Raw genomic sequence first — 27,679 nt, 5'->3', positions numbered from 1 at the left:
TAAGGGTGTTCACATAGGGTTTCACACCAGGTGAAATGAGTTTAAAAATCACATCTTCAGTTTAAACTAGTGCTATTTTGCATATAAACATAGCTTGATGCGCACACACACACCCCCATTACACAAATCTAATTTGATTCATAGGCTCATAGCCTCTACTAGATTAAAACTGTTCAGAATATGATGCACTGGGGGGTGATGTGACAAGTTAAACAGGTGCTTCACAGAAATACTTTTGTGGTTGGTTTCTGCACCAAGTTTTGCTTTTACACTCTTTTGTGGTTAGGGTGTCAAACCGGTGCTTGGTTCTGTTTGTTGTCCAGCTTTGCCATAGAATTCCAGTGTGAGCTTGAGCATGTTATTTACTCTGTGCTTCAGTTTACTATCTGTTAAATGGGGATAATGCTTCCTTACCCCACATGGTATTGAGGATAAATTCATCTGGGTGAAGCACTCGGCTACTCCTGTGATGGGGTCTACATAAATACAGGTGTATACAGGCCTTGGTACAAAGATGAATTCCTGTTGCAGGAGTGTAAAATGTATAGTCGGTGGATACCTATCCCCACTCCCCAAATATTCCACGCTTTCCCTCATCCTATTACTTGCAAATTAGAATCTTTGAGTGTTAAGTTTGTTATTCCTGCAGCAATTTTCTTCCTGAGGTAACCCTGGTGGCATGAAGTTTTGCGTTTTCACAGAGCTTGCTTTTCTCCTCGAGTAGGAAAATGTACTCTTAAGATTACCAAATACTTGTCTGCGTCAGAAGGGCAGTGACAGAAAGAGCAGGGGATGAGGGTAGAGCCCTACATCTAAGGTGACCAGACAGCCGCACTGAGAAATCGGGACGGCGGTAACAAGCACCTAGCTAAGACAAAGCCCCAACTATTGGGGCTGTCCCTATAAAATCGGGACATCGGGTCACCCTACCTCCATCAATGGTGGAAAGAAGCTGCTTCAAAAGTCAGGTTTGTACATGGTTCTTCGGCCCGCGCGCGCTTCCCCTCCATGCGCTGGTCGCTGCATGGTCCCTGCAGAAAGACCAGCGCCCTGCCCGGGGCCGATAGGGGGCGAGGCGCAACGTTCTCAGCAGGACCCCTCGTCCTCCCCCGGCTTCGCCACCCAGGGCGGGGATCAGCCCTTGGCGGCGGCGCGGAACTCCAGGGGCGGGGCGCGTCTTCGCACAAAGCGTGTCCCAGAGCGCGCCCTGACCCGACAAACTGCAGCGGGCGGGCCCGGGCCCGGCTGCCGCGCTGGGGCCTCCCTCTTCCTTCCCCAGCGCGGGGCGGGTCCCTGCGGCTGGGCTCGGCAAAGGCGGCGCGCGCGCTCCGGGTACAGCTGCCCTGTGAGCATCCTGCAGAGGGACTGGCGGGAAGAGGCACCGGCTACGCGCCGCGGGCCTGAGGCGGCCCCGGGTGCTGTGCCGCATACCCGCCCCCGGCAGCGATTCGGCGAATGGGGAGGTGCGGACGTCCCCTGGAGCCCTATTGCCGGTTATGATTGGCAGAACCGGTGACGTACAGGGTTCCTGCCCAATAGACGACACCGGTGTGCGGCTGGCGGGACGAGGCGGGACTTCCGGGCGGAAGCGGCCAAGCGAAGGGGTCCAAGAGGTACTGTGTGGGGGTTCAGGCCCCGAGCTCTTCCTCGGCCTTCTCACCCCAGAGGCTCTGCCAGGCAGCCGTTGGCTGTAATGTGTTGACTCCCCCTGCTGGGGTGCTGCGCTCCCGGCAACAGACACGTTCTCCAATCGGCCCCCCTGGACCCCCAGTCATGTACCCCTCCCCCGACAGGCCCCCAGCCTTGTGGCCTCCCGCAGACATTTACACTGACTGGCCCCCTTCAGGCTCATAACCTCCATGTGCCCCCCAGCCATATAAACACCTGTCCCCCATGGGCCCCCCAGCCACATAACCTCACTCCAGACAGACCCCCGTAGACACCACAGCCATGTAATCCCCCTTCCCACAGACACACACCAAGGCCCCCTCCCTTCAGGCAGACAGCCCCTCCCTCCCCCCGCCATGTAACCCCTTCCCTCATGGACCTCTCAACCACGTAACCCCTCCACAGGCCCCCAGCCATCATACCCCCCCATGGACCTCCTACCCATGTAACCCACACTACAGACACATACCGACCAACTCCCTCAGACATAACCCCACACCTACCCACCCCTCAGACATACACAGTCTGCCTTCCTGGGGCTGGCATGTAACCCCCCGCCCCCACAAGTCCCCCTCCCCAATTAAAGCCTGTAGCCCTTGGCCCATGTTGCCCTTCTCCTGAGCTCAGCAGGAGTGTTATTGCTGTCTGACATTTTGATTGGTATCCATTTCCTGGGTGAGCTTTCACCTCAAGGATGAGCAGCTGAAGAGACTTCTATATTTAGTTCATGCCCCCTTCCAACCCCAGTCCCTTATCTGTATCGGTGCAGCTCCAGTTACAGCGGTTCAAGCTGCTCTGACCCCGCCATTCATCTACTCCTCCTTTGGGCTCTAAGCTAACTCAGTGCTTGCTCTGAACCTCACACTTTCCATACTCAGGTAGGGAAATGCTCGTGTTACCATCGATAAGAGTAATGTCTCTGTTAGAGTAAATTCCTGGTGTCAGGAACTTGTGTCTTTTTAAAGTGCCTGGTACACTTTCTGATGCTGTATATGTAATGATATCAGACTTGGGCATCATAACATGTTGCATCCCAGTCTTAGTTAAACAGGATGTCTTAATGTTTTAAATACTATGGATGGATTGTTAAAAGGATTGGGTGAGTTAATGAATCATTATAGGGATCCCCTTCTTCAAGGAAACATTTGTTCACAAGAGCGGTCTGGAAGGAACCTCCCCCAATCCTCATTCCCATTTGTGTGGCATTGAAGAGGTCATTGGGTGTGTTGTGGGGTTGCTCAACTTCTTTGGAAGCATCAGGTTTGGCTGCTGCTGGAGGTGAGATAGTGGAGATGAAAGAGGAAGACTTTTTAGACTGTTTCTTTCTGAAGTGCCTAGCATGATGAGGCCCTGGTCATAGTTAGGCCTCTAGGTGCTATTGTAATACAAATAGTAACATGGGCTGATAGCCTTAGCTGTTGATATGATTCATTTTACATTGTATCAGTGTGGTAGCTTTGAGTACTGCTCATTTTTTGTGAATCAAACCATATCACATGCACCATGTAGCCCTACATACTTTTTGCTGATGGCTGTTACATACTTAATAATGCCTAGAAACCACAATGATAGGAAAAATGCATAGCTAGAGAGAATTGAGTGGCTCTTCTTTTCTGTGCGTGGGCTGATTTTGAAGCAGGCACGGTTGTCAAGCTGTAATTATAGATGTAACGAAATGCAGTTTTAAATGTCTAATTGAAAAACACAGCAAAGCGCATCAAAAGAGCCAGATGTTTGTAAAACTGTCTGAAAATTTGAGGGAGTCTTCCCTTGCTGGGTTCTTACATTTTGAATCAGGTTTCTAGTTTTAGTTTAAAACCAAGTAAACCCTAATGAGGAAAATACGTGAGAAGTGTTTTTAAATACACGCAAAATGTTCCTCATTCCTCATGTTTGAAGAGGGGACTGCTGCTCCTTACAGACTTTCCATGCTCGCTGGGAGCTTATCTGTGGAAGTGCCAGTCTTCAGACAAGACCAACTTTTTAATCTAATTCAAAGGAGAACAATTTTTTAAAAAATGATTAAAAGCCTATTTACGTGCACGTGTTTGTGTGTGTGTGTATCTATCTTCTGCACTTTCGCCGTATCCCATTAGTTGGGGTCAGTGGCACTTATTCTTTGTCTCCAAGGGTTTCCATCAAGTGCATCTTCCAATCTGACACAGACCTTTGTCACGTCCTCCTTCAGTATCTTGAATCACCTTTTACTGGGTTTTAGCTGTATGCACCTAGAATGTGGTAGCCTTTGCCCATTTTCCGTAGCCATCAAGCAAGGTGGTTGAACGTTGCTGCCGGAGATGCTCTAGCACTGTACTGATGTACTCTTGAAGACGAAGACCCACAGAACATATATAATTGGCACAACTTTTACAAACTGGCTGGCCAGGCCTGACGTTCTTGGTATGAAATCAGACTGTATCTTTTCCTAGGATGCCCACCTTTCTCATCTCCACTTGCAGTTAAGAACACTTCTGCCAAGAGATGGTAAGTCGTAGGAGTTCAACAGTCAGAGACAATGCCAACTTTTGAATATAACTCAAAGGAGAACAGTTTTAAAAACCTGATTAAAAGCCGTGTGTGTGTGTAAAAAAACAAAATACTTATAATTTGCCTAAAAATAAACACTTCTAACCCCATAAATGAATGAATTGTTATTGTTTGTTGTTTTTGTTATTATTTTACTATATGTTTGGTACCGACTTGATGCTCTGTACTGTACAGTACATAAATTGAGATATTGCCCCTTTCAAAGGAATTTATATTCTCAGCACTATGTTTATAAAGTACTTTGAAGATGAGTAACTCCATATGAATGTTAAAAATTATTTTTCATAGTTCATAAGATTTTCTTTCTATGCTGCTGCTCAGGTATTATCCCCACACTGTCAGGGCATCTTTTCTTTTTGGTTTCTTTTGAAGTATTGATTGCTCTCAAAATGCAGAATGAGCTTGAATGCAGTTTCCTTGTTCAAAAAGAGTGCAATTGCTTATGGGCTGAAGACTTGCAGAAGAACTCCATGCTTGACTACTTTTCATTGTTTTGCACATCCCTTTGCTCTCTGATTTTCTGCATTCATTATTTCTCAAGCCTCATTATGTAGTCGTAGGCAATTAGTGACCCAATTATCCTTCTGTCTCTACTAATGAGTCCTTATTCACAATTTAATCTTAGTGTAATTCTGTTGACTTCAGTGGTTTTACACCTGGGATAAATGTTGTCCAGTTCTTTGCTTTTTGTCTTGAACCAAGTCTTCTGTCCTGTTGCATCTGTCTTTCTTTTGCACTCCCTTCCCCAAAGTTTTTTCAGTTTCTTTGCTTTTCCAGATACAAGAATATGTTGCTCAGCTCTAGTTGCAGCACTTTCCTGGAGTCTTCCACAGATCTAGCTCTGTAATATTGAACCAGCTAAAAGAGCAGAGAAGGTCACAGCTGTATAATACCTGTGGAGTCACTGAAAAGGAAATCAGAAACTAAATGCAGACTGCCTGTTGAAGCTGTAGGACTTTAATCCACCCTGTCTTTTCCTTGTAGTGAATCTAGTTTAAGATTGTTTCTGGGAAAGGGATTGATTGTTTTCAGTTTGTCCTGTTTGAGTTCAGAGGTCAGAGGAGAGTTACTGAGCAAGGCTCCTCTAATCTTTCCACTTTGCGTACAGTGCAGCTTATCACAAGCTAACTTTACTTTTTTCTTTTTCTGCAGGTTGATGGTTTTGTCCTATATGACGAGTTCTGTAAGTTAATCATTCTCTAGAAAGCAGCTGTAAACAAAACTGAGAAGAAAAGAGAACATCAACAAAGCTGTAGCTCTGCAAAAATATCCCAGGATGTGAATTCTGAGGAGAGTCCAGCTTCCAGTTCAGACACCCTGCTAGTTGCTGTTTTTCTTTTCCTCATTCAAAACTGCTCTTTTGTTCCAAGTTTTTGTTCCAACAGCAATTGCTATTTTTTTAAAATCTTTTATTACAACTATTCACTACAGCTGTGAGCTGAATTTTTTTTGAAACAGGACAAATCCTCCTATCAACAGGATTTTTCTTTTTTTCTTTCTTGGAGATATTACTTTGATTGTACCATGGTGGATAAGGGTTACAGTTACTACCGAACAGTGATATTCACTGCCATGTTTGTTGGCTACACACTGTACTATTTCAATAGAAAAACATTTTCATTTGTAATGCCCTCAATCATGGAAGAAATAGAATTGGACAAAGATGACTTGGGTAAGAACTTTCTTTGTGATAGAGTTTGTGCATGTTTTCTCTTGGTATATATCTGGTTATGTTGTGTTACCAGAATCTATACATTAAATGTATTTTTCTATCCATCTGAAGACGTGGCATGAGAAATCACATACTGTAGAATTTTGATTAATTTCTCCCTAAAAACTCCATCTTTAAAATCTAGGGCCAAATCTGTATATCTTTATTCATGCAAATGCCTATAGTGCTACTGACTTCAATAAGACTGTTCAGGTGAGTAAGGCAAGTTGAATTTGGTCTATATGTTGTAGTCAAAAAATTTGAAATGGTAGTACATGCTTTGTGTGCCTGAGTTATGATATTTAAAAAGGACACTGCCCAGTTAAAAATCCATATAATTTTTAAAAGATTTCCTTCCTTGGTTACGCCACTTACATTATTTAAATTAAAGAGAAGTTTTAAAATTAACAGTTGCCATTGGAGCTGTTTCATTTGTTGCATTTTTACTCAGCTTGGTCATTCAAACTAATTAATTTCACTTTGTGTGTAGTTAATTTCCCTTTGTAAATCTGAGGCACTAAAAAAAATGCTACAGTGTTTCTTTAAAAAACGAACACATACAAACCTTGTTTTTGTAGGAATTTTTACAAATCCAAAGGGAGACTTCTGTTGAGTTTGAATTTTTTTTAGTAGGGTGTTTTCTTTTGGTTTGGGTTTTTTTTAAACAGAATCTATATTTTGGCCCTAATTGACATGAAAGTGTCCCCTTTAATTGTTCAGAATGTTCATTTCAAAAAGTCACTTCTTAATCAGCAAGAGTTGCAGAAATAGCAAATGGAAGAGGCCTATGAAGTCATTTTGTCTATTTCTCTGATATTGTAGACTTGATCTCACATGTTGGAAGCTTTTGTTATGTCAAAATAGTCTCAGAACCAAGCAACACCTACAATTCAAAGCAATCTCTCTTTGATTCATTAAGCTGGATGGACTCTTTCAAAAAATGAGTAGTGAAAAAAACACACTAACCTCAGTTACAGCTTAATGAAACAAATGTAGAGCCCTTGTTGAAATATGATCAGGGATGCCATTTGGATTTGGGGTAAAGAAGACTGTAGCTTGAGAGAGATTTGCTAGGCAAAATGTCTCAAACATGGTCTTGTTTGAAAAATTCAGTTGTTTCCTCTCGTTTTGGTAAACCACTATAAACCTTTAATGCCTAAAAAACCTTAAATCTGTTCAGTTCAATAGTTTGGCACTTTATTGTGTCCTTCATGTGTCAGTGCTCGGCATGGAAACTAAGATTAAGCTGAGGATCTGTTATGCTGATTATCAGAATTTATTGACCTAAGGTGAATATTTGAGACAAAATGTTAGCAGTGCAGGTGGATCTAAATGGGAGTTCAATTAATAAGCACACAGTCATACGTGGATTAACCCCTGGTGCGGAATAAAAGTGTCAGAAGGAGAACCAGTGTGGAATAGCTATTCCACACTAGCTGTTCCGGACTTTTTCCCCATGTAGACAGGTCCTTAGTCCTGTAAACTGGCACATTTGCCTAAAAAGATTGGGAAACACTTTCTTTGGAGATGCCTGTTGGTAGCACTAATGCCTCCTCTTTTATATATCCTTCTTTGTGCTCAATGCTTTATTGTTTACAAAAAGCATGGGATGGTTGGGTCTTCAGTTTAGTGAAACTATAAACCTACAGTCTCCACAACTATGGTAGAGTTAAAGAAGTCTCAGTGTGCTTTGAAGAGAAAAAAAAATACTGCTTTCCATAGTCTTATGTATATCTCAGTTCAGGTACTAATAATATTAAAGTCTGTATCCTGCTTACAGGAATACTTTTCTGGAAACCAACCAAATAGAAAGCTCTTGTCATTCTAATAGCTAGTGGAACTGATTTGTGCCTGAATGACAACTCCTTGAATGTGCTTCAGTAGGAACCTGGCTGAATTAACCATCTTATTACAAAATGTGTTACTAGAGTATGCCTTTGGTTTCTAACTTATTGCAGGTCTCATCACTAGCAGCCAGTCTGCAGCCTATGCTATCAGTAAATTTATCAGTGGAGTCCTCTCTGATCAAATGAGTGCCCGCTGGCTCTTCTCATCTGGCCTTCTACTGGTGGGCGTAGTCAATGTTGTCTTTTCTTGGAGCTCTACAGTTACAGTCTTTTCAGGGCTGTGGTTCCTGAATGGGCTGGCTCAAGGACTGGGGTGGCCACCGTGTGGGAAGGTACTGCGCAAAGTAAGTATACTTTGAAAAACTTTTTTTTTTTTTTTTTTTTTGGCAGGGGTGCAGTCCCAGATTTGAACACCAAGGGTAATGCTTTATTAGTGCCAGGGCTAGGCTTGGCAGTTCATATCCCCAGCACTTCTGAGCTTGTTGCGTCAGTTATGAAAGTAAAATATTGCTTGAACCCTGGCATCTCTTTCATTACAAATTTAGCGCTGAGCAGGAGACACTGAATAGAGCATGATACAGGAATGATTGCTTTGTGTGAAGTTCGTAGCAACACTTGTCCTAACTTCTTCCAGAATAGGTACTGTATGGAGAACACTGCAGGGGTCCTTGTGCTGGGACCATAGGTGAATTCACAGTTGTTCCAACTTCTCCTAGCAGGAAGTGAAGTATCGGTATGGCTCCAGGCATGCTGTCTGTGGGAGAACACTCCTAGCTGCTCTATCCCCTGCCCTTCTTGGAATAAGAGTCTCATATGCCTCCTGCTGCTTAGTTAAGCCAAGAATACTCAAGTTGGAGAGTTATTTACTCCATTCGTTTGTTTTAAGCACAAAGCTTTGGTTGTTGATTATAGTTTAATTTGTTAAATTTCCCTAGCCGCAGAATTTGTAATCATGAAAAACCCCAGTTGCTGGATTCCAGCCCCTGAGTTGTGAAGACAGAGGCACCATAGCCTCTTTGCTCTAGTAGTTGTCCACTGCAGAGAGAAGGAATGATAAGTAAAGTTTGGTTTGACCTGGCGGTGGGCTCATGAGTTATAAATCACAAGCCAGATCATGTTGCATTTCAGGATATTTTGGGAGAATGATACGTACCCCTTCTGCCCCTAAGAGGAAAAAAAATCCAGTCTGCCTATACAGAATATCAAGTGACATATAGAACACTGTGAGCAGGGCCCCTGCTGAATGGTGTGTTTGTTTAGACAGCCACAGAAGGATAATTTAGCAGTGTGAAGAAATAAAGCTTGATGTTATGAAGCTAAGGGCTGGTAACTGTGGTTCCCTGTAGAAATGTTCAAATGACTTAGTCTAAGGCAGGGACAAAGAAGGCACTGCCATGGAGAAGGTCACGCCCTTCCTTCCATACTAACATTAGTAGGAACCTCCCTCTAAACCAGTAGTCCTATTTCTGTCTCTGTGCAAGACTAGTCCTGGCAATGGGATATGTAAAAATGAGGAGGACAGGTGCATGTGGGAGATGGAGGACTGAACAACTAATCACCTGGATACGAGGCTTCTCTCTCTCTCTCTCTCTCTCTCTCCATGAAGCCTTCTTGCTTCCTCTGCTCTATACTGTGGGCAATGAATGGAGCTGGGAGGAAAATGCCTTTCACATAGGGCTGTTTATACTCAGAGGGGAAAGATCACTGAAAATGAAGACAAAATACCAAGTAACACTTCCAGAAGATTGTCAACAAAGTATTTGAATTAGATGGGACCTGCTCCTACTCCCTTTGGCATTAATGAAAGTTGTACCATTGACTCCATTAGAAGTAGGACTGAGTCACAGCAATCATTCTGTCAGCAAGGGCCCAATTTGTGCTGAGCTCCCACAACATCCACTGCAGTAAGGATCAGGGTCCTAAAGTTACAAGCTGAAACACTTTGTTTATCCCCTTACTTGGTACAAAGCAGGCAGACCTTTGATGACAGCATCATAAATCAGTTAGAGAACTTCCTGTACCTCCATTTCCTCCTCTGTAAATGGGAATAATATTGACCTACTTCACAAGGTAGAGAGGTCTGTGAGGCGTACATCGTTAATGTTTGCAAAAAGCTCTGAGTTCCTTGGATGCAAGGGGATGGAAGAGTAAAATATTTTTCTATCTAGTTTTATAAACCTCTGTCTGCTAGGATCTGAACTGGCCACCAAGGGACTTAATTACAGGTTTTTGGATCTGAGTCTAATTCCCACTCCATGGCACTTTGCTCACACTCTCTTTCTTTCCCTGTTGCACAGTGGTTTGAGCCTTCCCAGTTTGGGACGTGGTGGGCAATTCTCTCCACCAGCATGAATCTGGCTGGTGGCTTGGGCCCCATTGTTGCTGCTCTGATGGCTCTGAGCTACGACTGGCGCACAACTCTGTCCGTCTCTGGCTTCATCTGCATGGTTGCCTCCTTTGTTTGTCTTGTCCTGATTAAAAATGAACCCTCAGACGTTGGGCTACCAAACATTGGACCAGGAACCATGAAAGGGAAAAAAGGTGAGCATTAGACTCCTCATCTTACAATTAAGGCATGCAGGCAGCAGGAGGAGCAAGAGAAGATGGGACATGTTCTACCAAAATTTGATAGTCTGAGTGTCCCTCCAGTTCCTTGGTGCTGGAACAAGCCCTTCCCATTTCCTGAACTTGGTGCTTATCAGCATTTAACTCCAGATCTGCTTGCAGTCGTATACTGTGAGAACACCTGAGGTATCCTGGTTAAGGAATATGTTTTGTGTGTCATGTGTGTCTCGCAGTGTGAAAGTATTGGTGCCCTCGATTGTGCAAAGGACGGTCATCTAATGGAGTCTTGTAGGGCAGGGAAAGATCCTAACTCACTTTCACATCTACTCCCATCTATGCCACTGACTCTGTGAGACCCTCAACAAGTTGCTTCAGCTCTATGTGCCATAGTCTCCCCATCTATAAAATGTCTATGTTAATATTCTTCTATTTCCCTTGGGGTCTTAAATTATTTATGTCGTGATCTCAGATCCTCCATGCCAGAGAGGGGCAAAGTAGAGCCTTGTGCGGGACTATTTTTAATCTTGCTCCCAACCACTCCTGCTATTATGGCAGCAGGTCCTGTGGGATCCGCGGGATCCCAATCCCGCTGCAGGGCTCTACACTAATCCCGCACAGGGCTGTAGTGTAAAGCATTATTATTTGTTTCTTACTGAGCAGCAGAGAGAAGAGCTGCCTTTGGCATGTCTCCAATAAACAGAGAATTCTGCCTCCTGTTTTGTTGAACCCTAGTTTGAGTGGACTCTGCTCAACATTTGGTGTCCTGAACTAGGACATCTAGTTAATAAATGTTGGGTCATGTCCAATGAATTGAACCTTCTCTTGAGAGCAAAAGGGCTGGAGGGTTGTTGTGACACAGGGACTGTGACTGGATTTAAAAGCCTACAAAAACCGTATTTAAAGTACTGACTTCTGTACCACCCTGTAAATCTTTTGCTGCTGGAATTGGCATTTGATAATTGTCATGGGAACATAATTGCTACCACAATGTATTTTTGGGATATGAGTGTTAGCAGACATAACTGTCAGGTTCATGTAAGAACTGAGCAGCTAGCTTAAATGCAATGTCCTTTGTGGGATGTACACAGCTTCTTTCACGGACTAGTGAAGCGGACTAGAAACAACATCTGGAAGAGCAGACAATATGTTCTCCAACATCTTCTGTCGGAAGTGTTCACTGGGACCCATAAGAGAGCAGAGTTATGGGGAGTAAAATGTAGCTTATTGATGTCTGCTTTTTAATTAAGTGGGATAAATACCATGGACAGGTTTCTTTGTACACAGCAAATGGGTGGTAGCAATGGCCGATCATTGCTAGTTCTACATTTAGAAAAGCCTTACTGTTACAAGGCTGCTCCCACTGCACACAGAATCTGCTCACAGATCATCCTACCCCCCAGCTGGGTTGATTGTGTCCTATTGCTGTGTCCAAGCAGTGTAATGGTGTTTCTACTAATTCTCCTTTCAGGCTCATCCAGAGATGACAGCACCCTGGCAGAGCTGCTACTCTCGCCGTACCTGTGGGTACTCTCAACTGGCTACCTGGTTGTCTTCGGAGTGAAGACATGCTGTACAGATTGGGGTCAGCTCTTCCTGATTCAGGAGAGAGGACAGTCTGCTCTTGTGGGTAAGACACAACAGACTCATTTTAAAGCTTAAGGCTGAGATTTTCAAAGGTGCCTTAAGGAGCAAGGTGTCCAGTTCCCATTTTAATGGGATCTGAGTGCCTTTGAAAATACCAGTCCAGATTATTCGGGTTACTGAATGGCACAGGGGAATGATCAAGAAATACATGCACTTCCTCATTAGGTCACAAGTTTAAATTCAGCCCAGGCTTGTAGTAACCAATAGTGCTCATCGGTGGCTATTTGATGGCATATAGGAAATGAGTTTGTGTATCTGGCCGGTTCCTAATGACCAGTGTCCACGGCCAAGAAACCCCCAGCACAAAGGGCACAAATTGGCTCCTTTGTAGAGATTCCAGGGACTGACTAAGTCATGGTGATTGAACAGTCTTCTTACCTCACCCCAACGGGTCCTCATAGATCAATGTTGGGGCACACTGGCAGGGAGACAATGTGTGGGAGAAGTCTGCCATGCTGCTGCCTGGTTTGCACCTCCTCTGTGGACAGAGAATTTCAGTCTCCTGGGCTGTTGGTTTGGCACTACCCACCAGCTCTTAATTCAAACACTATTTAACTAAAAACAACAAACAATATCAGATGCTCTGAGACGAACTGGGGAAACTGAGAGACAACGCAAAGTGTAAGCATTTTAGGGCTAGTTACTCCATTCTCCCTGATACTGCCTTTATACTGAACTGATCCCTGTGCACAAACATAAACCGTTAATAAGAAATTGTTTTGGTGTTTCCGCCCTGGACCTGATTGCCTAACCACCCCCTTATCCTATGTTCTAGGCAGTTCTTACATGAGTGCCTTAAGAAATCGGGGGCCTGGTAGGAAGCATTGCTGCTGGGTACCTTTCTGACAGAGCAGTAGCACGGGTAAGCAGCCTGGAACGTTGTCCACTCCATTATTCTCAGTAGCAAAGCTGGTAGATCTCAGTGCAATAACTGGAATGTCCGGTAACTCTGAACTTGGAAGTACCAGGGGTGAGAGAACTGCAAAGGTGAGAGGTTGTTGTGCTGAGGATGTAAAATGCAACCTTCCTGGGTTGCCAAGGGATGCTGATGCAGATTCACTGACACTTTAAAATTAGTTCATTTTTTCTTTCTAAACACTTCAGATGATACAAAATCTTTTCTTTCTAACAGCTGGGATTTTTCAACAGACTGATGGAAGTTAAGTGCCTATCTCATTTAGGCTTCTTTGAAAATCCCATTTCACATGCTTTGTGCCCAGTGGTGGTGGGGGGGGTAGGGAGTATGGGCCCACCCCATACCAGAGGTGATCATTCTCAAAATTATTTTCTGTTCCCTGCCTCCCCCAAACTTCTGATGTTTCTCTAAAACCGAATCTCATCTGCTGTGGTTTTGCAAAATCCAAACCAGGGTCTGCCCCATACAAAGAGTTGGGGTAGGTGGACGTAGGTCCAGTCCATTAAAATGTTTGATAATTTCCAAATCAACGAGTCAACAAGCATATGGAAACTTGGCCTGAGGGGTGTCATCAGAGGCCTAGGACTGCTATGCTGGAGTCCTGTACTAGTGAAGGTAATTTGGGATTTACTGCTGTCAGTAGTGGCACCGTCTAGCATTCACTTGGTGTAGGGGAGGCATAACATATATTGTGTTGTGGCAAAGCTCCTGCTGGGGCCCTCTTCTAGATAACGGAAATAATAAACATTACCTTAAAGCAGAGCAGGACAAAAATGGGTCTAAACTGTGAAAGTCACTAGCTGAGACTTTCCAGTGTCACCTTGGTCTTGTGTGATTAGTAGACACTTCTGCAAAGAGATAAAGCTACTTATGAGAAATACATTAATTCACATGATAATACAGAGACCAATATACACTAATCTAGAGCTCATTGGTTTCATTCACAGAGTTTTGTACAACCCCACTTCCCCAGTTCACTTCTTTTGGGTATGCACCTCTTCACTTTTGCTCTCAGATTCTCATTCAAACAAACCCCAGAACACAAAGTGAAACCTCACCTGAAATTGTTAGAACAAACAAGCAGTTTCCACCCAAAATAGTAGTTCACCTGACTCAAAACTCAGCTAGGGTAGTCAAAGGCTTGCAGGTCTGGATTGAGTTTTTTAATGAAATTGAAAACCAGGTGAATTTTGCCTGGTTTTGTTACAAGTTTATCACAGCCCTATAATTAAATCATGCCTCTGGTGTCCATAAGAGAGAAGCTTTGAGGAGATTTATATAGGTCACTCAAGCCAAATTAGATTATAACATCTTGTAATGTTACCATTTTATTCCTGGGGGAAATCAATTCATCTGTCTCGCATAATTTTTAATTTTCCCGCCTAAAAAACATTTTGCCCAGAGGTGCTGCAGTTCCACCTTTTGCCCATCAGAGGCCGCTGTGGCGCCAGAAAAGCCTGCTGCGTTCTAGCGCCACAAAAGCCTCTGATGGGCAAAAGGCAAAACTGCAGCACTTCTGAGGTCAAATGTATTTTACGCAGGAAAATACAAAAGTCTATGCCCAGTGCGGTTGAATTCCCCCAGGAGTACAGTTCATCACAACATGCTGCCCGCGGAGCCAGGTTAGGACAGAGTGGGGCACACAGGGCTGCTGTGGGGTCACAGTCAGTTTCAGAATGGCTAGTGGTGGGGACAGGTGGAGCATGGGCTCAGGAGCTAGTGGGGTGACAGCATTGAGCCTGGGGATGGGGGAGTGGGGCTGTAGAGACCATGGGGATGGGGGACAGGGCAGATGTGCCTGACTGAATGGGAGAGGCTTGGGGTCAGCCAGGGTCTGTATGGGGGAGGCTTCCCAACACCCTAACAATCCCATCCCCCCACCCATCCGCAACACCCTCCAGGTTCACTCCCAGGCTCCTTCCCTCTCCCTCAGCTCTTCTGTTACCCCTGACTCCGCCAAGCCTTTGCACTGCTTCTGACAGATGCAGGAAATACAGTTGTGTACTGTAATTTAAAAGAATTACACAAAGTTCTATACTAATATGCCTAGTAAGGAATCTATTTGTCAAAAAAAAATTATCAGAATCTTTTTTTGGTCTGTATTGTTACAGACATACTTGCTGACAGATGTTTTGAAATAAATTCCAAAATAATTGTAACTGGCATGATTATATTGTGTTATTTTGACAAATAAAATATGCAGAATTTTCAAATATTGTGTGCAGAATTTTTAACTTTTTGGTACAGAATTTAAAAAAAAAAATTGGTGCAGAATTCCCCCAGGAGAACCATTTGCAGCATTGGACTGCAAAACACAAGGCCATAAAAGCTTATTAATTATACAGATAGCAAGTATCCACAGGTTGTAAAGCAGTAAAAACGGGGTTATGTGATTCATTGTGTGGATTCAGGGATGGGAGGTAAAATTACAGGTTGTTATAAATCCTGTATATTTACAGCCACATTCCCTGACCTCCACCGATGTACAGAAAAGTCAAGATGAGAGAAATTCACTCCAGTTCTATAACGATGGACACTACCTGTGTCGCCCATCAAGTTTCCAAGGGAGATCTCCAGCTGATGGATTACAGATGTGGTTGATAGAGTAACTGGGTGGTATAATATACCTAGACTTCTGAAGGCAGTTGACTTTGTGCTTCACAATATTCTGATTTAAAAATAAACTTAGCACTATCCAAAATTAATGTAGCCAATATTAAATGGATTAAAAACTGGTGACCTGATAGATTGTGAAAAGAAATTGTACATGGGGAATCATCATGCAATGAAGTTGCTTCCCGCAGATTCTATTTTTGGCCGAGTTTTATTGAATTTCTATCAAAGATCTGAAAGAATATATAAAATCATTGCTGGAAAAAATGTGCAGATGACACCAAGAATTGGTGGAGTGACAAATAATGATAAATACAGGCTAGATTGCTTGATGATGTGGGCTCATTTGAAAAACATGCTAAATGTAGGGTCACATAACAAAGAATGTAGGTTACCCAAGATGGGGGACCATATCCTGGAAAACGGTGATGACATTGAAAAAAAATTTGGGGTCATGGTAGATAACCATGGTAGATAACCAAGTGAACATGAGCTCCCACCTTACTGCTGTAACTAAGAGGCTAATGTGTAATCCTTGGATGTGTAAGCAGGGAAATCACAAGTAAAAGTTAGGGAGTGGTTACTTTACCTCTGAATGTGGCATTAGTGTGACCGTTACTGGATTACTTTGTCCATTTCTGGTGTCCACACTTCAAAAAGGGTGTTGAAAAATTGGAAAGGATTCAGAAAAGTGCTACAAGAATTATTAGAGATCTGGAAAACATGCCTTAGTGAGAAATTTAAGAAGCTCAATCTATTTAGTTTATCCAAAAGAATGTTAAGAGGTGGCTTGATCATGGTCTACAAGTACTGTTACCTAAGTTGGGGAGATTTCTGATAGAAGAAGGCTCTTTAATCTAGCAGAAAAAAGCATAATGAAATAGAGTGGTTGGGAGCTGAAGCTAGACAAATCAACTAAAAGTAAGGTCAGAGAGGATAATTAACCACTGGTACAGCTGACCTTGGGACATGATGGATTCTACATCATTTGGAGTCTTTTGGAAAGACATCAGTCTTGATTTATAGATATACTCTATCTCAAACAGAAGTTATGAGCCTGAAGCAGAAATTACTGGGTGCTGTTATGTTATGCAGGTTATCTAGTCCCTTTTGGCCCTAACTTCTGTGAATCGGTTGGCATTAGTAACTCACGTTTTCTGTGTGCGTTCTCTCTCTTTCTCTGTTCCAATATGTATTACAGGTGGGTCTGTCAAGTTATGGGAATCCTCGGCATGTGCTCCTGCTTTCCATGATGGCGGGAATGTCTGCTTCGATGTACCTTTTCCGGGTCACAGTCACAAGTGACTCTCCTAAGGTAACCCATGCACAAGGAGTTTGTTCTCATGCAGCATGTGGTGTGACAGAAGCATTGATCAGTTTCATTTAGATGGTGGTGAATGTTCTTGCACTCAGGCACTGACTAGCACAGGTTACAGGACGGGATTCCTGTGTTGTGGCATTGGAAGTTCTGCATAAAAATGGTAGAAGTTTGATGCCATGTTATTTTTTTATTTGAGTACTTACAGTACGCTCAGTGCTGCTCAAATAAAGGAAGAACCAAACCCACCTGAAGGAGTTCTATCTATCAGCAAAGCATGCTTAAACACTAATAATTACTTCTGGGACTTTGTTGAAACCTGTAGCTCTTCCTCTGACTTCATAATCCTTTTTGTAAATGACTGTACAAAATTCCAGGGCATCCTCTTTGACAGATTTATAAAATGGATTGTAGTATAGCTTTCTGGAGCCCTGTTTCAGAACCACCATGTCTGGTCTGGAAGTTATGGGTTTTATCTGCAGCTGAGAAATTTTAAAGCAGCATTGACAGCCTGAAATCTAGTCAGTTTCACTAACTAGACTAAAAATAGCTTCAGGGTCCTAGGCTTGCCCCAGAGTCCTTACCCAATTTGGGCGATTTTATTTTCACAATTAGTTTTTTTCCCTTCTCCCTTCTGCTGTGTGAAACTCCCACAGATGAGGAGAGACTGTTTCCAGTGCAGAGTCAAACTGATTATCTATAGTGCTGCTAAATGTCCAAAGTAAACTAACTGAAATAGAGAAAATGTCTCCTCTGCTCTCTTTCAGTTATCTGATGTGTTTTGTGTAATAGTAATAGTGTAACAAGGCGACAGGGATAAGGGCTCTTCTGCTGAGCCACCCTGTTGACAGGAATTAGAATCTTGCAAAAAACTGCTGAGTATGTACTGCTGATTTCTTGTGGTAAGTGCTGCTTGTTAGCTCCAATAGGATATAAGGGAGATGGAACCAGCTGTCAGGAGAAAGGGAATTGGGGTCTGAGACAGAGCTGTCTCTGCAGGGGAACTATAGGAACAGTCATGACAGGGAGAAAGTTTAGTTTGAGGTTTATGTTATGGTGGTGGTTCAACTTCCAATAAAGTCAAACCCCAACGAGGTGATAAGTTTGAACTCTGACTCTGCAGGGCGGTGTGGGAACTCCACCTGTTTCGGTAGCTAAAGTGTTATCGGGCAGAAGAGTGTTTAAGCTGATGGTATCCCTTTTAATGGTGAGGATTTTGTTAGCAGCAAGTTTGGCAGTTCTCTGCACTAACTCCTGATATTTGTGTGTTCTGTCTCTCTTTCCCTGGTGGTTGCCAAACAAATGGAATTTCACTTCTACCCTTTTTAATGTTTCCTCACTTCTTCCTCAGGAAAACGACTTCCGGATTGTAGCCTTGCATCCTCTCGCTGCCCTCACAGGCTTAACAGAACAGGAGGTTTCTGCCTTGTCTTTCTCTCTCCCCTTCTGCCTCTTTCTACTTTTACTGACTCTTTCCTACTCTGAAAGGTTGGTTAGTTCAACAGGATTTATAACCAGGGCATTATGAAGAGTGCTGTAAGTTTTCTGAAAGAAGCTTCATAATTTCATATTACTAAACTAACAATCTAATAAAACCAGTACTAAAACACTGATAGGTTCTGGGGATGTTTACTCTTTAGATGAGATAATCAGTCTGGAGAACTATTAATAGAAGTCTTATGGCTAAGGCACAGGACTTGGGATTCCAGACCTGGCTTCTATTCCTGCCTCTGCCATTTACTTCCTGTTTGACTTTAGGCAAGTCACTTCCCGTCCTCCTTTTTGCCTCAGTTTCCCAAACAGTAAGATGGAGATAACGCTTTATGCCCAATAGGGATGTTAACGCTTAATTCATTAATAGTTATACAGCATTTTGCAATCCCCAGATGGAAAGTGTTAAGATGGGCAAAGAATTATAAACCCTTTATGGGCCTCAGATTGGTGCCATTGCTCACATACTTTTCAATATCAATTTTTGTTAGCATAAATTCCAACCTTGGAGTCCATGTTCAGGCAGACTACTTTGTAATATAACATTGCAGGATTTTCAGCTGACAAAATAATGGGGATGCCTCAAAACAGGTATAAATGCATTGACCAACGTGTCTGAAACTATAATGCCCTTTAACCAAGACTCTTCAGAATGATTTTTTAAAAGATTACTGTGCAGTAAACATCTTCTCTGTGTCATTTCACTGTAACCTAAAGCTCATTAAATAGAACTTTAAGAAAACACAGCAACCATGTCTTCCTATTTAGGGAGTTTCATATTGAGACCTGGCTATGTGACAGTTCAGATGGTTATTCAGAACCATAGAGAAAAACAAAGTTCTTGCTTGGAAGCGGATAATGTGCTGGCCAATGCAGTCAGAGATGCATTCGATTATAAACCATCTTAAAAACATGTGGCAGAGCAGACTCTGTTTCACATGGTTAGACTTTATATCCACTGGCCAGGGAAGCAGTGTCAGCCCGAACAACATTTAGTTTGAAATATATTGTAGACAGGGCCTTACACGTTTAGCCAATGTCTAACCAATAGCGGGGGTCAAATTTAGGGATCCCATTTCTGATTACTCTTTGCTTATTTTGATAGCTGTGGATACTGATTCTAGGAGCCATCTTCGGGTTTTCTTCTTATGGACCAATTGCATTGTTTGGAGTGATAGCAAATGAGAGCGCACCTTCCAACCTGTGTGGCACCTCCCATGCTATTGTTGCACTAATGGCCAATGGTGAGTGATACACCCCTCCCCCTCACACAAAAACTCACACAAACCTCAGAACCTTTATTCTGTAGCAGCAAGAAGCCCCAGTTCCTGATGATCTTAGTCTGGCAAGATGAGATTTCAAATTGGTTCTACAAAAAGAAAAGGAGGACTTGTGGCACCTTAGAGACTAACAAATTTATTTATGACTAATTGCTGCTTAGTGATATGAAAGGTTGTGTCTCAAGCAGCACAGCTGAGAGAAATGGAAGCGAATGGCTGTGCAACTGAATCTGTTTATTCAACAAATTAAGTGGGTCTCTGAAAACCTAAGACTGTCACTGAGGAACTTCCCTAATCTCATGCTTGATTCTCAAAATGTTTCATTCTGCAGCCCACCATGTAGGGCTCTGTGGGCCACACTGAAGACTGCAGTCTATACAAAACCTTTGGAGAGTTCAGATATCCATATTCTTAATGGTTTGGATTTAGAGATGGATAAGATGGACAAATGTGAAGTGCATCTTTTGTGTTGGGCCTTCTGGGACCCTGGTCCTCATATGTCACCTTTAAAGATTCTTTTTAAAAGTCCTTGACACTGAAACCTGGGCCTTTACCAGTCCAGTGAAGATTTAAAGATAAAAGTCCAGAGGGTTAACTTATTAGGGAAACAGTCCATGCACATTGATATTCCCTTTAAGATCTTTCTTGTCTTAAAAAACCCCCCAAAGTCAATAATCCAGGAGTTACCACCAACATTCTGAGATCTGGACCAGGCCTGAGTCCCTATAACATCTGGGTCACAATGAGAGAAGGTCCAGTTGAAGTTTGGATCCAGACTTCCCCAAAACGCAGCAGTGTTTAACTCTGCAGTTTTGGATCAGACGTATTTCTGGTCACAAGTGAAAACGCTGCACTGTTTAGTTGTCTGTCCCTCTTATGAGACTTCATATATGTACAAATTTTGGTAAGTTTTGCCTGAGCAGAAAGTCTGTAGCAGGTAAGGGCTCATGTGTATATCAGCTGCTTGCGCCATGACAAGCTATGACTCGTTCCTTGCTTTCATAATAAACATTTGTAAATAAAGATAATTGCAACCACAAAATTTGTATCTTCTCTGATAGCTGAAGACGAATAATTTGCTCCCCTTAGTTTTCTGGCAGTACAAATCTCCAGTTTGGAGGAAAGCGTGGCTATAGCCCATTCACTGAGGAATCCTGAAGGAGTGACCCCAAGAAAAGAGTTTGGAGCTACTGAGTGACTAGCTCGGTTTCCCCAGGCAGGGCAGAATTGCTCTCTACTGTATGTCACAGTGTTTTGTCCACTATTTAAAATATCTCAAGCTATCTGGCTTGAAGCATTTTTATAAATGCAGGGACCAGCACAAAGAACAGTGTCAGTAGGAGAAACTGTAAAGTTCTGCTGCTATTAGGGACTCTAACTCTGTTCTCTTCTCCCCATTATCCTTGCAGTTGGTGGTTTCCTGGCTGGATTGCCTTTCAGTACTATAGCCAAGCACTACAGTTGGGCCACAGCCTTCTGGGTAGCTGAAATAACATGTGTCATCAGCACCATAGCCTTTTTCTTATTACGGAACATCCGCACCAAGATGGGTCGGGTACCCAAGAAGATTGACTAAAGATGAGCAGCAAAGGTACCAAGGATGCTCCAGATGCTACCTAAGGATGGCAAGTGACTACTCGCTGGCCTGGTACTGAGTTTCCTATCAATGCAGCCTAGATCAGAATATTTATCAAAACTTCATTTTATTTTAATCATATTCCTGTTTAGAAAGGCACAAGATCTTCAGGGGCTGTTACGTTTTAATGCCTACAGAATTTTTGGTCACTGTTATAGTTTACATCTCATGACCTCACTTTACCTCTTACTTAAAGTACTGTTAGTGAACTGAGCAGAGACTTCGCAGTCTTGCTTGCTAAACTAGAAGTACTGCAAAAGACCCGTACCTGGTACCTGCCTAGCCTTCTTGCTGCTGGCCTCAGATGTAGTGTTGCTCTCAATTCACCCTCATTGCTTACAGAAATATTAGAGTTAGCCAGCACTGAGCCTACTTTCATTTACCTCCCTTGCTGTTGTCGGTGCAGCTGTGACCCAGCTTACTCTGTCATGAGCTACCTTCTGTGTCTCCCTCCCCAGAAGCAGCGACCACTAGCTTATTACTAAAGAAAAACGCTGGTCGCCCAGCTATTGTCAGAGACTGAACAGTTACTGGTCCACATATTACTACAGATCCCTGCCATTGCAGCAAAACAGCTCCCTTTTCAGTAACGGCAAATGAGTAAAGTTCTTGGAACTCCATTCAAGAGATGGAAGCACTGTACAACAGTTATTTTGCTGTTAAATTAGTCACCATGGCTAACTTCAGAGTATTAGTGAACTGCAAAACAGATGGTTAACACTGAATAGAATAGTACTTCCTGGAGTACCAAGGAAACTGGTTCAAGAGTGTAATCAGTAACAGCATTAGACACATACACACCTTGTATAGCTCCTCTCTTTCTGCATTAACTAGAAAAGTCTTTAAGAGATTTTTATCAATAGGTTGTAATGATTATTTCTGTAAGTAACATAATCAAGGATATTGTCAGGTGAAAGCATAAATTTCTAATGGCTCCAGTTCCAGTGAACTGAACCAGTTACAGCATTTTTAGGTTAAACTACAACATAGGGTCTGCTTACTCTTACGAATGCTTGTTAGCAGGAGCATTGCCCCTTGGTAGTATGTTAGTATGTCATATGTTAACAGACTTTTCTTATCAGGATTCTCATTTGTGTTCTCTGCAGGGTTTTAGTTATTTAGAATGCCTGTAGGTAAGCAAGAAGCTCCGTGGCCACCACCGTAAAGCTACCTTGACATAACAGATTGCTCTGCCAGTCCTAACAAAATGGCTAACTATCGTACAAAAATAAACTACCTTTAATACTTAAGCATGAGTATTAAGAAATACTGTTTACCAACTGTGAAATAAAAATGTAGCACTGCACTGGCAGCATGAGACTTCTTGTGCAAAGGAACCAAGAAAAAAGGGGAAGCTCTTGCCCAGAGGCCAGTCCTGGATATAGGACATTCCTCTTTCTACAGTGAGTAGCCTTAGTCAGAAGCAGTCATTTTATGTTGCCCTTCCTGCTGCTATTCTTCAGAACAGCTGTGCAAACACCAAGGAACTTATTTTTTCAGTTTATTCCTTATTCATTTCACCCACCTCCCCTGCTTGAAATCCATTATTCCTGTTTACACCAACGTAAGCTGAAGTGTTGCCTTCCACTGGGGTTCTGGGCACAGTAAAGGGCATCTCAAGCTAGAATGGTTTCAGATGGTAAAACCAGAGTGATGATAATCAGGCTGCATTTTTACCCTAGTTCAGACTAGCTCTAGCAGAAGCAAATGTATTTAGTCCAAGAATTAATCTATCCACACTTTAAGGGAATGTTTATTACTTGTACATCCAAAATAACAGTTTGTCTGAGCCATAAATTAAAGCCGCAGAGAAAAACTAATATATATATATACACACACACTTAAGAGTGAAAAAGGGGAGTATAACTGAGGTTTTACCACCATGTTGTGTCTTATCTTCCTCTGTGTTACAGTGACAGCTTTAGAGCTGCAATCATAGCTTCAGCCACATATACCCATTCTTAGCTATAATAATCACTGTTAGGCAAAGGTGGATTCCACATCCATGGAATAAAGCAGCATTTCTGGAGATGACCAAAGCAACTCAGGACCTCATGACCTCCTCTCTCGCTGCTGTAGGCAGAGACAGGATTCTGGAAAAGCTATCTAGTGAGGAGAGGGTCAGTATTGACACTGGAAAAGTCCTATGATCCTGGTCCAAATGGTCCAGCTTTTTCTGCTACCTCCAAAGCAAGTTTCAAGTTCTGATCGAACAGCTCACACCTGAAATATTCACAGAAATACAGGCATGAGGATCAGAAGAGGGTGACAAAAATCTCCATCTACAACCCAAAACATATTGGTGTTTTTAATCGGAGAACTGTTAGCTCCAAGACAGCCCCAGTCCTGCACTAGCTTCTCTTCCATTCCAAACTCTGCTAATGGCGACTTTTTGAATCAAAAGACTGATTAACAAAGCAGCTTGAGTTCAGCTTTCCTATTTGACATGCCAAAACCATTTCAAAAACAAAGCTTAATTGCCGCTTTGACAGGGGTTAAAAGTGCAATAGGGGCCCTGCCAAGAGAGAGCATGTCACGTTGTTCAAATGGAACTCCAGAGGAAGTTTCCTGCAGCCTTTTATAGAGAACTGGATTCAGACTGGTGTCCTTGGAAGACCTTCTCCAAGAACTTGACAACGCTGAACCTCCTTATGGAATTTAGTTTAATCATGCAAAAAGTTAGATTTTTGATTGTGCCTTAAACAAAACTAGTGTCTGCGTCAAAGTAGTCAGGTGTACTACCAGAGCTCCCATCAGCAGCCCCGGTCAAAAGAGAACCCAGCAATCTTAGGTTTATTTTTAGTGGATGGACTCTGGAAACGGGCGCTAAAAACATGGGGTCTGCTTCCAATTCTGTCACTGACCAAATAACCTCAGACAGTAAAATCACATGTCTGCTTCCCCACTGTAAAATAAGTATGTCTTCTCTTCTTCAAAGGGGGTTGTATTAATGGTTGTACGGTGCTCTCAAAGTGGAGAGCTGAGCAAGTGCTAAGTATCCTGTTGTTCTACACATCATCTGCCTACTCCCTACCTGATTGGCATCTCCAGTGAGTAGAAAGGATTTTTCAGAGCAAAGTCAGAATAAATCTCATAGATCTTGCGCAGAAGGGACTCTATCCCAGCTTGCCGTGGATCAGCGAGCACCACAAATTTGATCCCTGGAGCCATAATGAAAGAAGCATTAGCATTGACTACATGCAAGCTGCAAAGGTAATAATACTGTGAAATACATTCCCAAATATAATTGAAAAGGCCTCATTTACAGGAAGGACGGGAGAGCAGCTGACACCATCTGAAGAATATTTAAAACTTGCCTTGTTTTGTTTAAGATATATAAAGAAAGGTTAATGATTGAGTAGTGTATTTTAGCAAGCTAACATTCAGGATGTGATTTTACTTTCAGGTGCACAGAGCATATTTTGTAACATTGCTAACGTGCCTATACACTTGAGCACCTCTAGGGGAATCCTACATTTCAAGCACAGGCTGGGTTTTATTTGCAATTCCTCAGCTAGATTCCAGACTTTTAAAGACATGTTGGCCAATTGAGGCAAGACAAGATGAGCTAGTTTCCCTTTCTGTAAAGGGGATAATTCCTGGGTGGTGAGTAAGAAGTTGAGGGTTAATTCATATTTGTGAGGTACTTTGTCAGTTTCTCTGGATAGAGGCCCATCAGCTCTTTGTAAATCCTTTTGTATACTTCTGGTGCTCTCTAACTGGATACTGAAATAATCATCTTTTGCCCTTTTCTAGTGCCTTTCATTTTAAAATGGCAATCTAATTCAGAGAAATACCATATGAATAAAGATCAAGCACAAAAGCAGTACTTTTGCAGCAATATACAAGTCTAATAAATACTCCCAAGGGCATTCTGTGCCAAAAAATTAAAAATTCTGTGCACAATATTTTGAAATTCTGCAAGTTTTATTTGTCAAATAAATACAGAGGCTCCAGAGTGGCAGTGAGGAGCATCCTGCAGCCTCCCCACCCTGGGGACATGGACTCAGTGGTGAGGCTGCACCCGACCCTAATACAGCACAAAACCTGGGCCTGCCCCAGAAATACCCTAGAGCCCTGCCCCTCTGTGCCAGGCGCAAACAGGCAGGATCCAAGTGTGGAGGGACTCACTGCAGGGGGATCCAGGTGTGGGACGAGAGGATTCTGTGTGGGTCAATCTGGGTGCAGACAGCCCAGTGGGAGGTCTAGTTGTGGGGGGATCTGGATGCACAGAGGCTCATTGGAGCGGGGGGAGGGATTTCCCAGATGTAGGGGCAATGGGACTCTGCAGGGGCTTCCAGGTGAATATGGTTGGGGCTCAGTGGAGGGGTCTGGGTGCTGGGGGAGTGAGGTTTGGAGGGGGTCTGGGGCAGCTAATTGGGGGTCACTGGCATGGGGGTCTGGATGTGGGGGCTTAGGGTGGTGCAGGGGGGTGGGGCTTGTCAGGGTAGGGGTTCTGACTTCAGGGAACTCAGTGCGGGGTGGTCTGGGTGCAGGGGGCTCCAGATTCAGGGGTTGATGTTCAATGGGGTGTGGTTTGGATATGGAGGACTAGGGGGGTTCTGGGTGTATGGGGCGAGGCTTGGTGGGGGTGTCTAGTTATGGGAGGTCCAGATGCACGGGGGTTGGTTGGATGGGGGAGCAGCTCCCTGTACAGTGACCCCTCTCCCCTCAGCTGAGGAGTTATGGGGGCAGGAAGCAGGGGAGGATGCTGAGCGTCCTGCAGCTGGGGGAGATTTCTGGGCATGGGTCTGACAGCCCCAGCCACTCCTTGCAGAGGAAGAGGAAGTCCTGTCTTCTCCTGCCTCCAGGCCAGCCAGGACTAGCAGTGGTAGTGGCTCAGGGTAGGAGCCACTGGCTGGGGTGTCCCCAGCCCAGTGGTGATTTCCTCTCCGCTGGCTGTCAGGAAGTCATTTTTCTTCAGGGAAGCAAAGAAATCTGCAGGTGACATTAATTCTGCACATCCACAGAATCCCCGCAGCAGAAAATAAAGCAGTTTGTACTTGTCTTTTCAGAGTGAGGGAGACACAGCCCCAAAACTGAACTAACAGGGATAACATGAGCAGTAAGTCTTACCTGTTAGGGTCTGAAAACAGTGTAGTTTAAATGTGTCTGTTTCTAACATCTCAATACCGGAACTCCCCAGCTCAGGAGACAACTGGGACCCAATTGCAAACAACCTTCACAAACAAAGGGAAATTACTTAAGTCTAACACAAAAGATTCCTCTTCAAGTTACTAGCGATATGATAGTGTATATTGGATCCCTTCTCCACCCTCAATTTGTCTTTGTGAAATGTACTTTCTTCGGCGCAAGGAATGTGTCTTCCTCTGGGTTTGGCCAGTGCCTCACAGATGGTGGGCATTACTACACTAATTATCATCATTAGTGCCATGGTAGCCAGGGCACAGAGAGCTAGACTTCCCAGTGCAAACTCACGAGTGGAACATGGAGGCCAGCATGAGCTTTTCATTGGAGGAGAGGCGAGGCCGGCCAAAACGGATGGACACGGGATAGTTGGTAGGGTTGCCAAGGTACTCCAGCACCTCCTTCCCTTCAGCAGTGTATTTCCCATTCACATCAATGCCATTGATGGAAAGCACAGCATGTCCAACTGAAAGAAGCAAAGGGAAGAGTCAGAGCTGAGGTTCATTTGCTTTCAAATGAGTATTGGAACTAGGAACTCCAATAGCTGACCTGACCACTGGCCTCCCTAGACGTGTCTTTAGGAGGAATCCCTGTTAGAGTATTTATGGTTCAGCACAGCCACTGTTGAAGTGTAAATGGTGTTACGACACTACTTCCCACCCAGCGAGCACGCCAGTGTGCCCTCAGTATCTCCCAGGAGCACAAGCACTACAGCACCTCTCCAAAGAGAGAGCAGGAGGACTTGTGGCACCTTAGAGACTAAGACATTTATTGGAGCATAAAGCTTTCGTGGCCAGTACCAGCGCCCTAGCCCCTAACAAGCATCGTCCTCCCCCTCCAGCACCCCAATCCCGCCAGTGCCCCCATCAGGCGGTACCAGCCCCACAACCACCCCAGTGGGCGCTACTAGCCCCCTAAGGGAACGGCCGCGGCACCCCTCCAGCGGGCGGTACCGGTTCCACAGGCCTCGCTAGATCCCCAGTGTTTCCCAGCCTCCCTGGCGCCTCCAGTCGGACGCCCACCGCGGATGCTGTCCCGCTGCCCGAACGCCACCACCACGCGCTCGTCGTGCAGCTTAAGCACCAGGTCCAACGGGAAGCTGAAAGTTTTCTCAGTCTCGGAGCGCGGCGCGTAGTGATCCAGCTGGTAGATGAGGCCTCCGGCCTTGTTCACAACGTACACGCTGAAGATGGCCATATCGGCTCCCGTCAGCTCACGGCACTTTGGGAGATGTAGTTCTACGAGCGGCGATACGTGCCAGCGCAGTGCATTGTGGGAAAGAGAATTGTTTCCGA

The 27,679-nt window shown here is 43.8% G+C and overlaps 2 protein-coding genes and 1 long non-coding RNA gene across 4 annotated transcripts; 1 reads left to right on the top strand and 2 right to left on the bottom strand.

Annotated features, from left to right (window-relative positions):
• The first annotated feature begins 1,441 nt into the window (after positions 1-1,441).
• SLC37A4 (solute carrier family 37 member 4) lies at positions 1,442-25,144 on the top strand. The gene is given in 11 exon segments (XM_043533982.1): positions 1,442-1,613; positions 5,368-5,887; positions 7,885-8,117; positions 10,071-10,314; positions 11,807-11,965; positions 12,758-12,780; positions 12,782-12,844; positions 16,713-16,826; positions 18,181-18,246; positions 19,426-19,564; positions 21,010-25,144. Coding segments are annotated over 10 exon segments (1,356 nt in total). The 5' UTR covers positions 1,442-1,613; positions 5,368-5,739; the 3' UTR covers positions 21,177-25,144.
• On the bottom strand, positions 8,030-15,057 carry LOC122463539. Its single transcript, XR_006286991.1, has 2 exons — positions 12,821-15,057; positions 8,030-12,460 (listed from the first exon to the last, which is right to left on the bottom strand). It is a non-coding gene; the product is annotated as an uncharacterized LOC122463539 (long non-coding RNA).
• Positions 22,972-27,678, bottom strand: TRAPPC4 (trafficking protein particle complex subunit 4). Of its 2 annotated transcripts, none has more exons than XM_007062391.4 (5): positions 27,407-27,678; positions 26,676-26,850; positions 26,313-26,416; positions 24,271-24,397; positions 22,972-23,459 (listed from the first exon to the last, which is right to left on the bottom strand). In XM_007062391.4, exons 1-5 carry the CDS (start codon positions 27,579-27,581, stop codon positions 23,381-23,383), a joined length of 660 nt encoding a protein of 219 aa, XP_007062453.1. In that variant the 5' UTR covers positions 27,582-27,678; the 3' UTR covers positions 22,972-23,380. The 2 variants fall into 2 exon arrangements, with proteins under 2 accessions (XP_007062453.1, XP_043389923.1); XM_043533988.1 differs by having other exon boundaries at positions 27,338-27,667.
• Position 27,679: the final 1 nt, after the last annotated feature.

Source organism: Chelonia mydas, chromosome 22, assembly GCF_015237465.2.
Source record: "Chelonia mydas isolate rCheMyd1 chromosome 22, rCheMyd1.pri.v2, whole genome shotgun sequence".
Taxonomy (NCBI): domain Eukaryota; kingdom Metazoa; phylum Chordata; order Testudines; family Cheloniidae; genus Chelonia; species Chelonia mydas.
Note: the sequence above shows the minus strand (reverse complement) of the source record. Positions and strands in the feature narration are given on the sequence as shown.

Bases quoted from the DNA above. Each gene is read 5' to 3' on its own strand.
- TRAPPC4 (XM_043533988.1), bottom strand. From the start codon at position 27,581: ATGGCCATCTTCAGCGTGTACGTTGTGAACAAGGCCGGAGGCCTCATC. The intron at 26,851-27,337 runs GTACCGCCCGCT...TGCTTCTTTCAG, and splicing joins TAGCGAGGCCTGTGGAACCG to TTGGACATGCTGTGCTTTCC. The intron at 24,398-26,312 runs GTAAGACTTACT...TTATGGCTCCAG, and splicing joins CTGTTTTCAGACCCTAACAG to GGATCAAATTTGTGGTGCTC.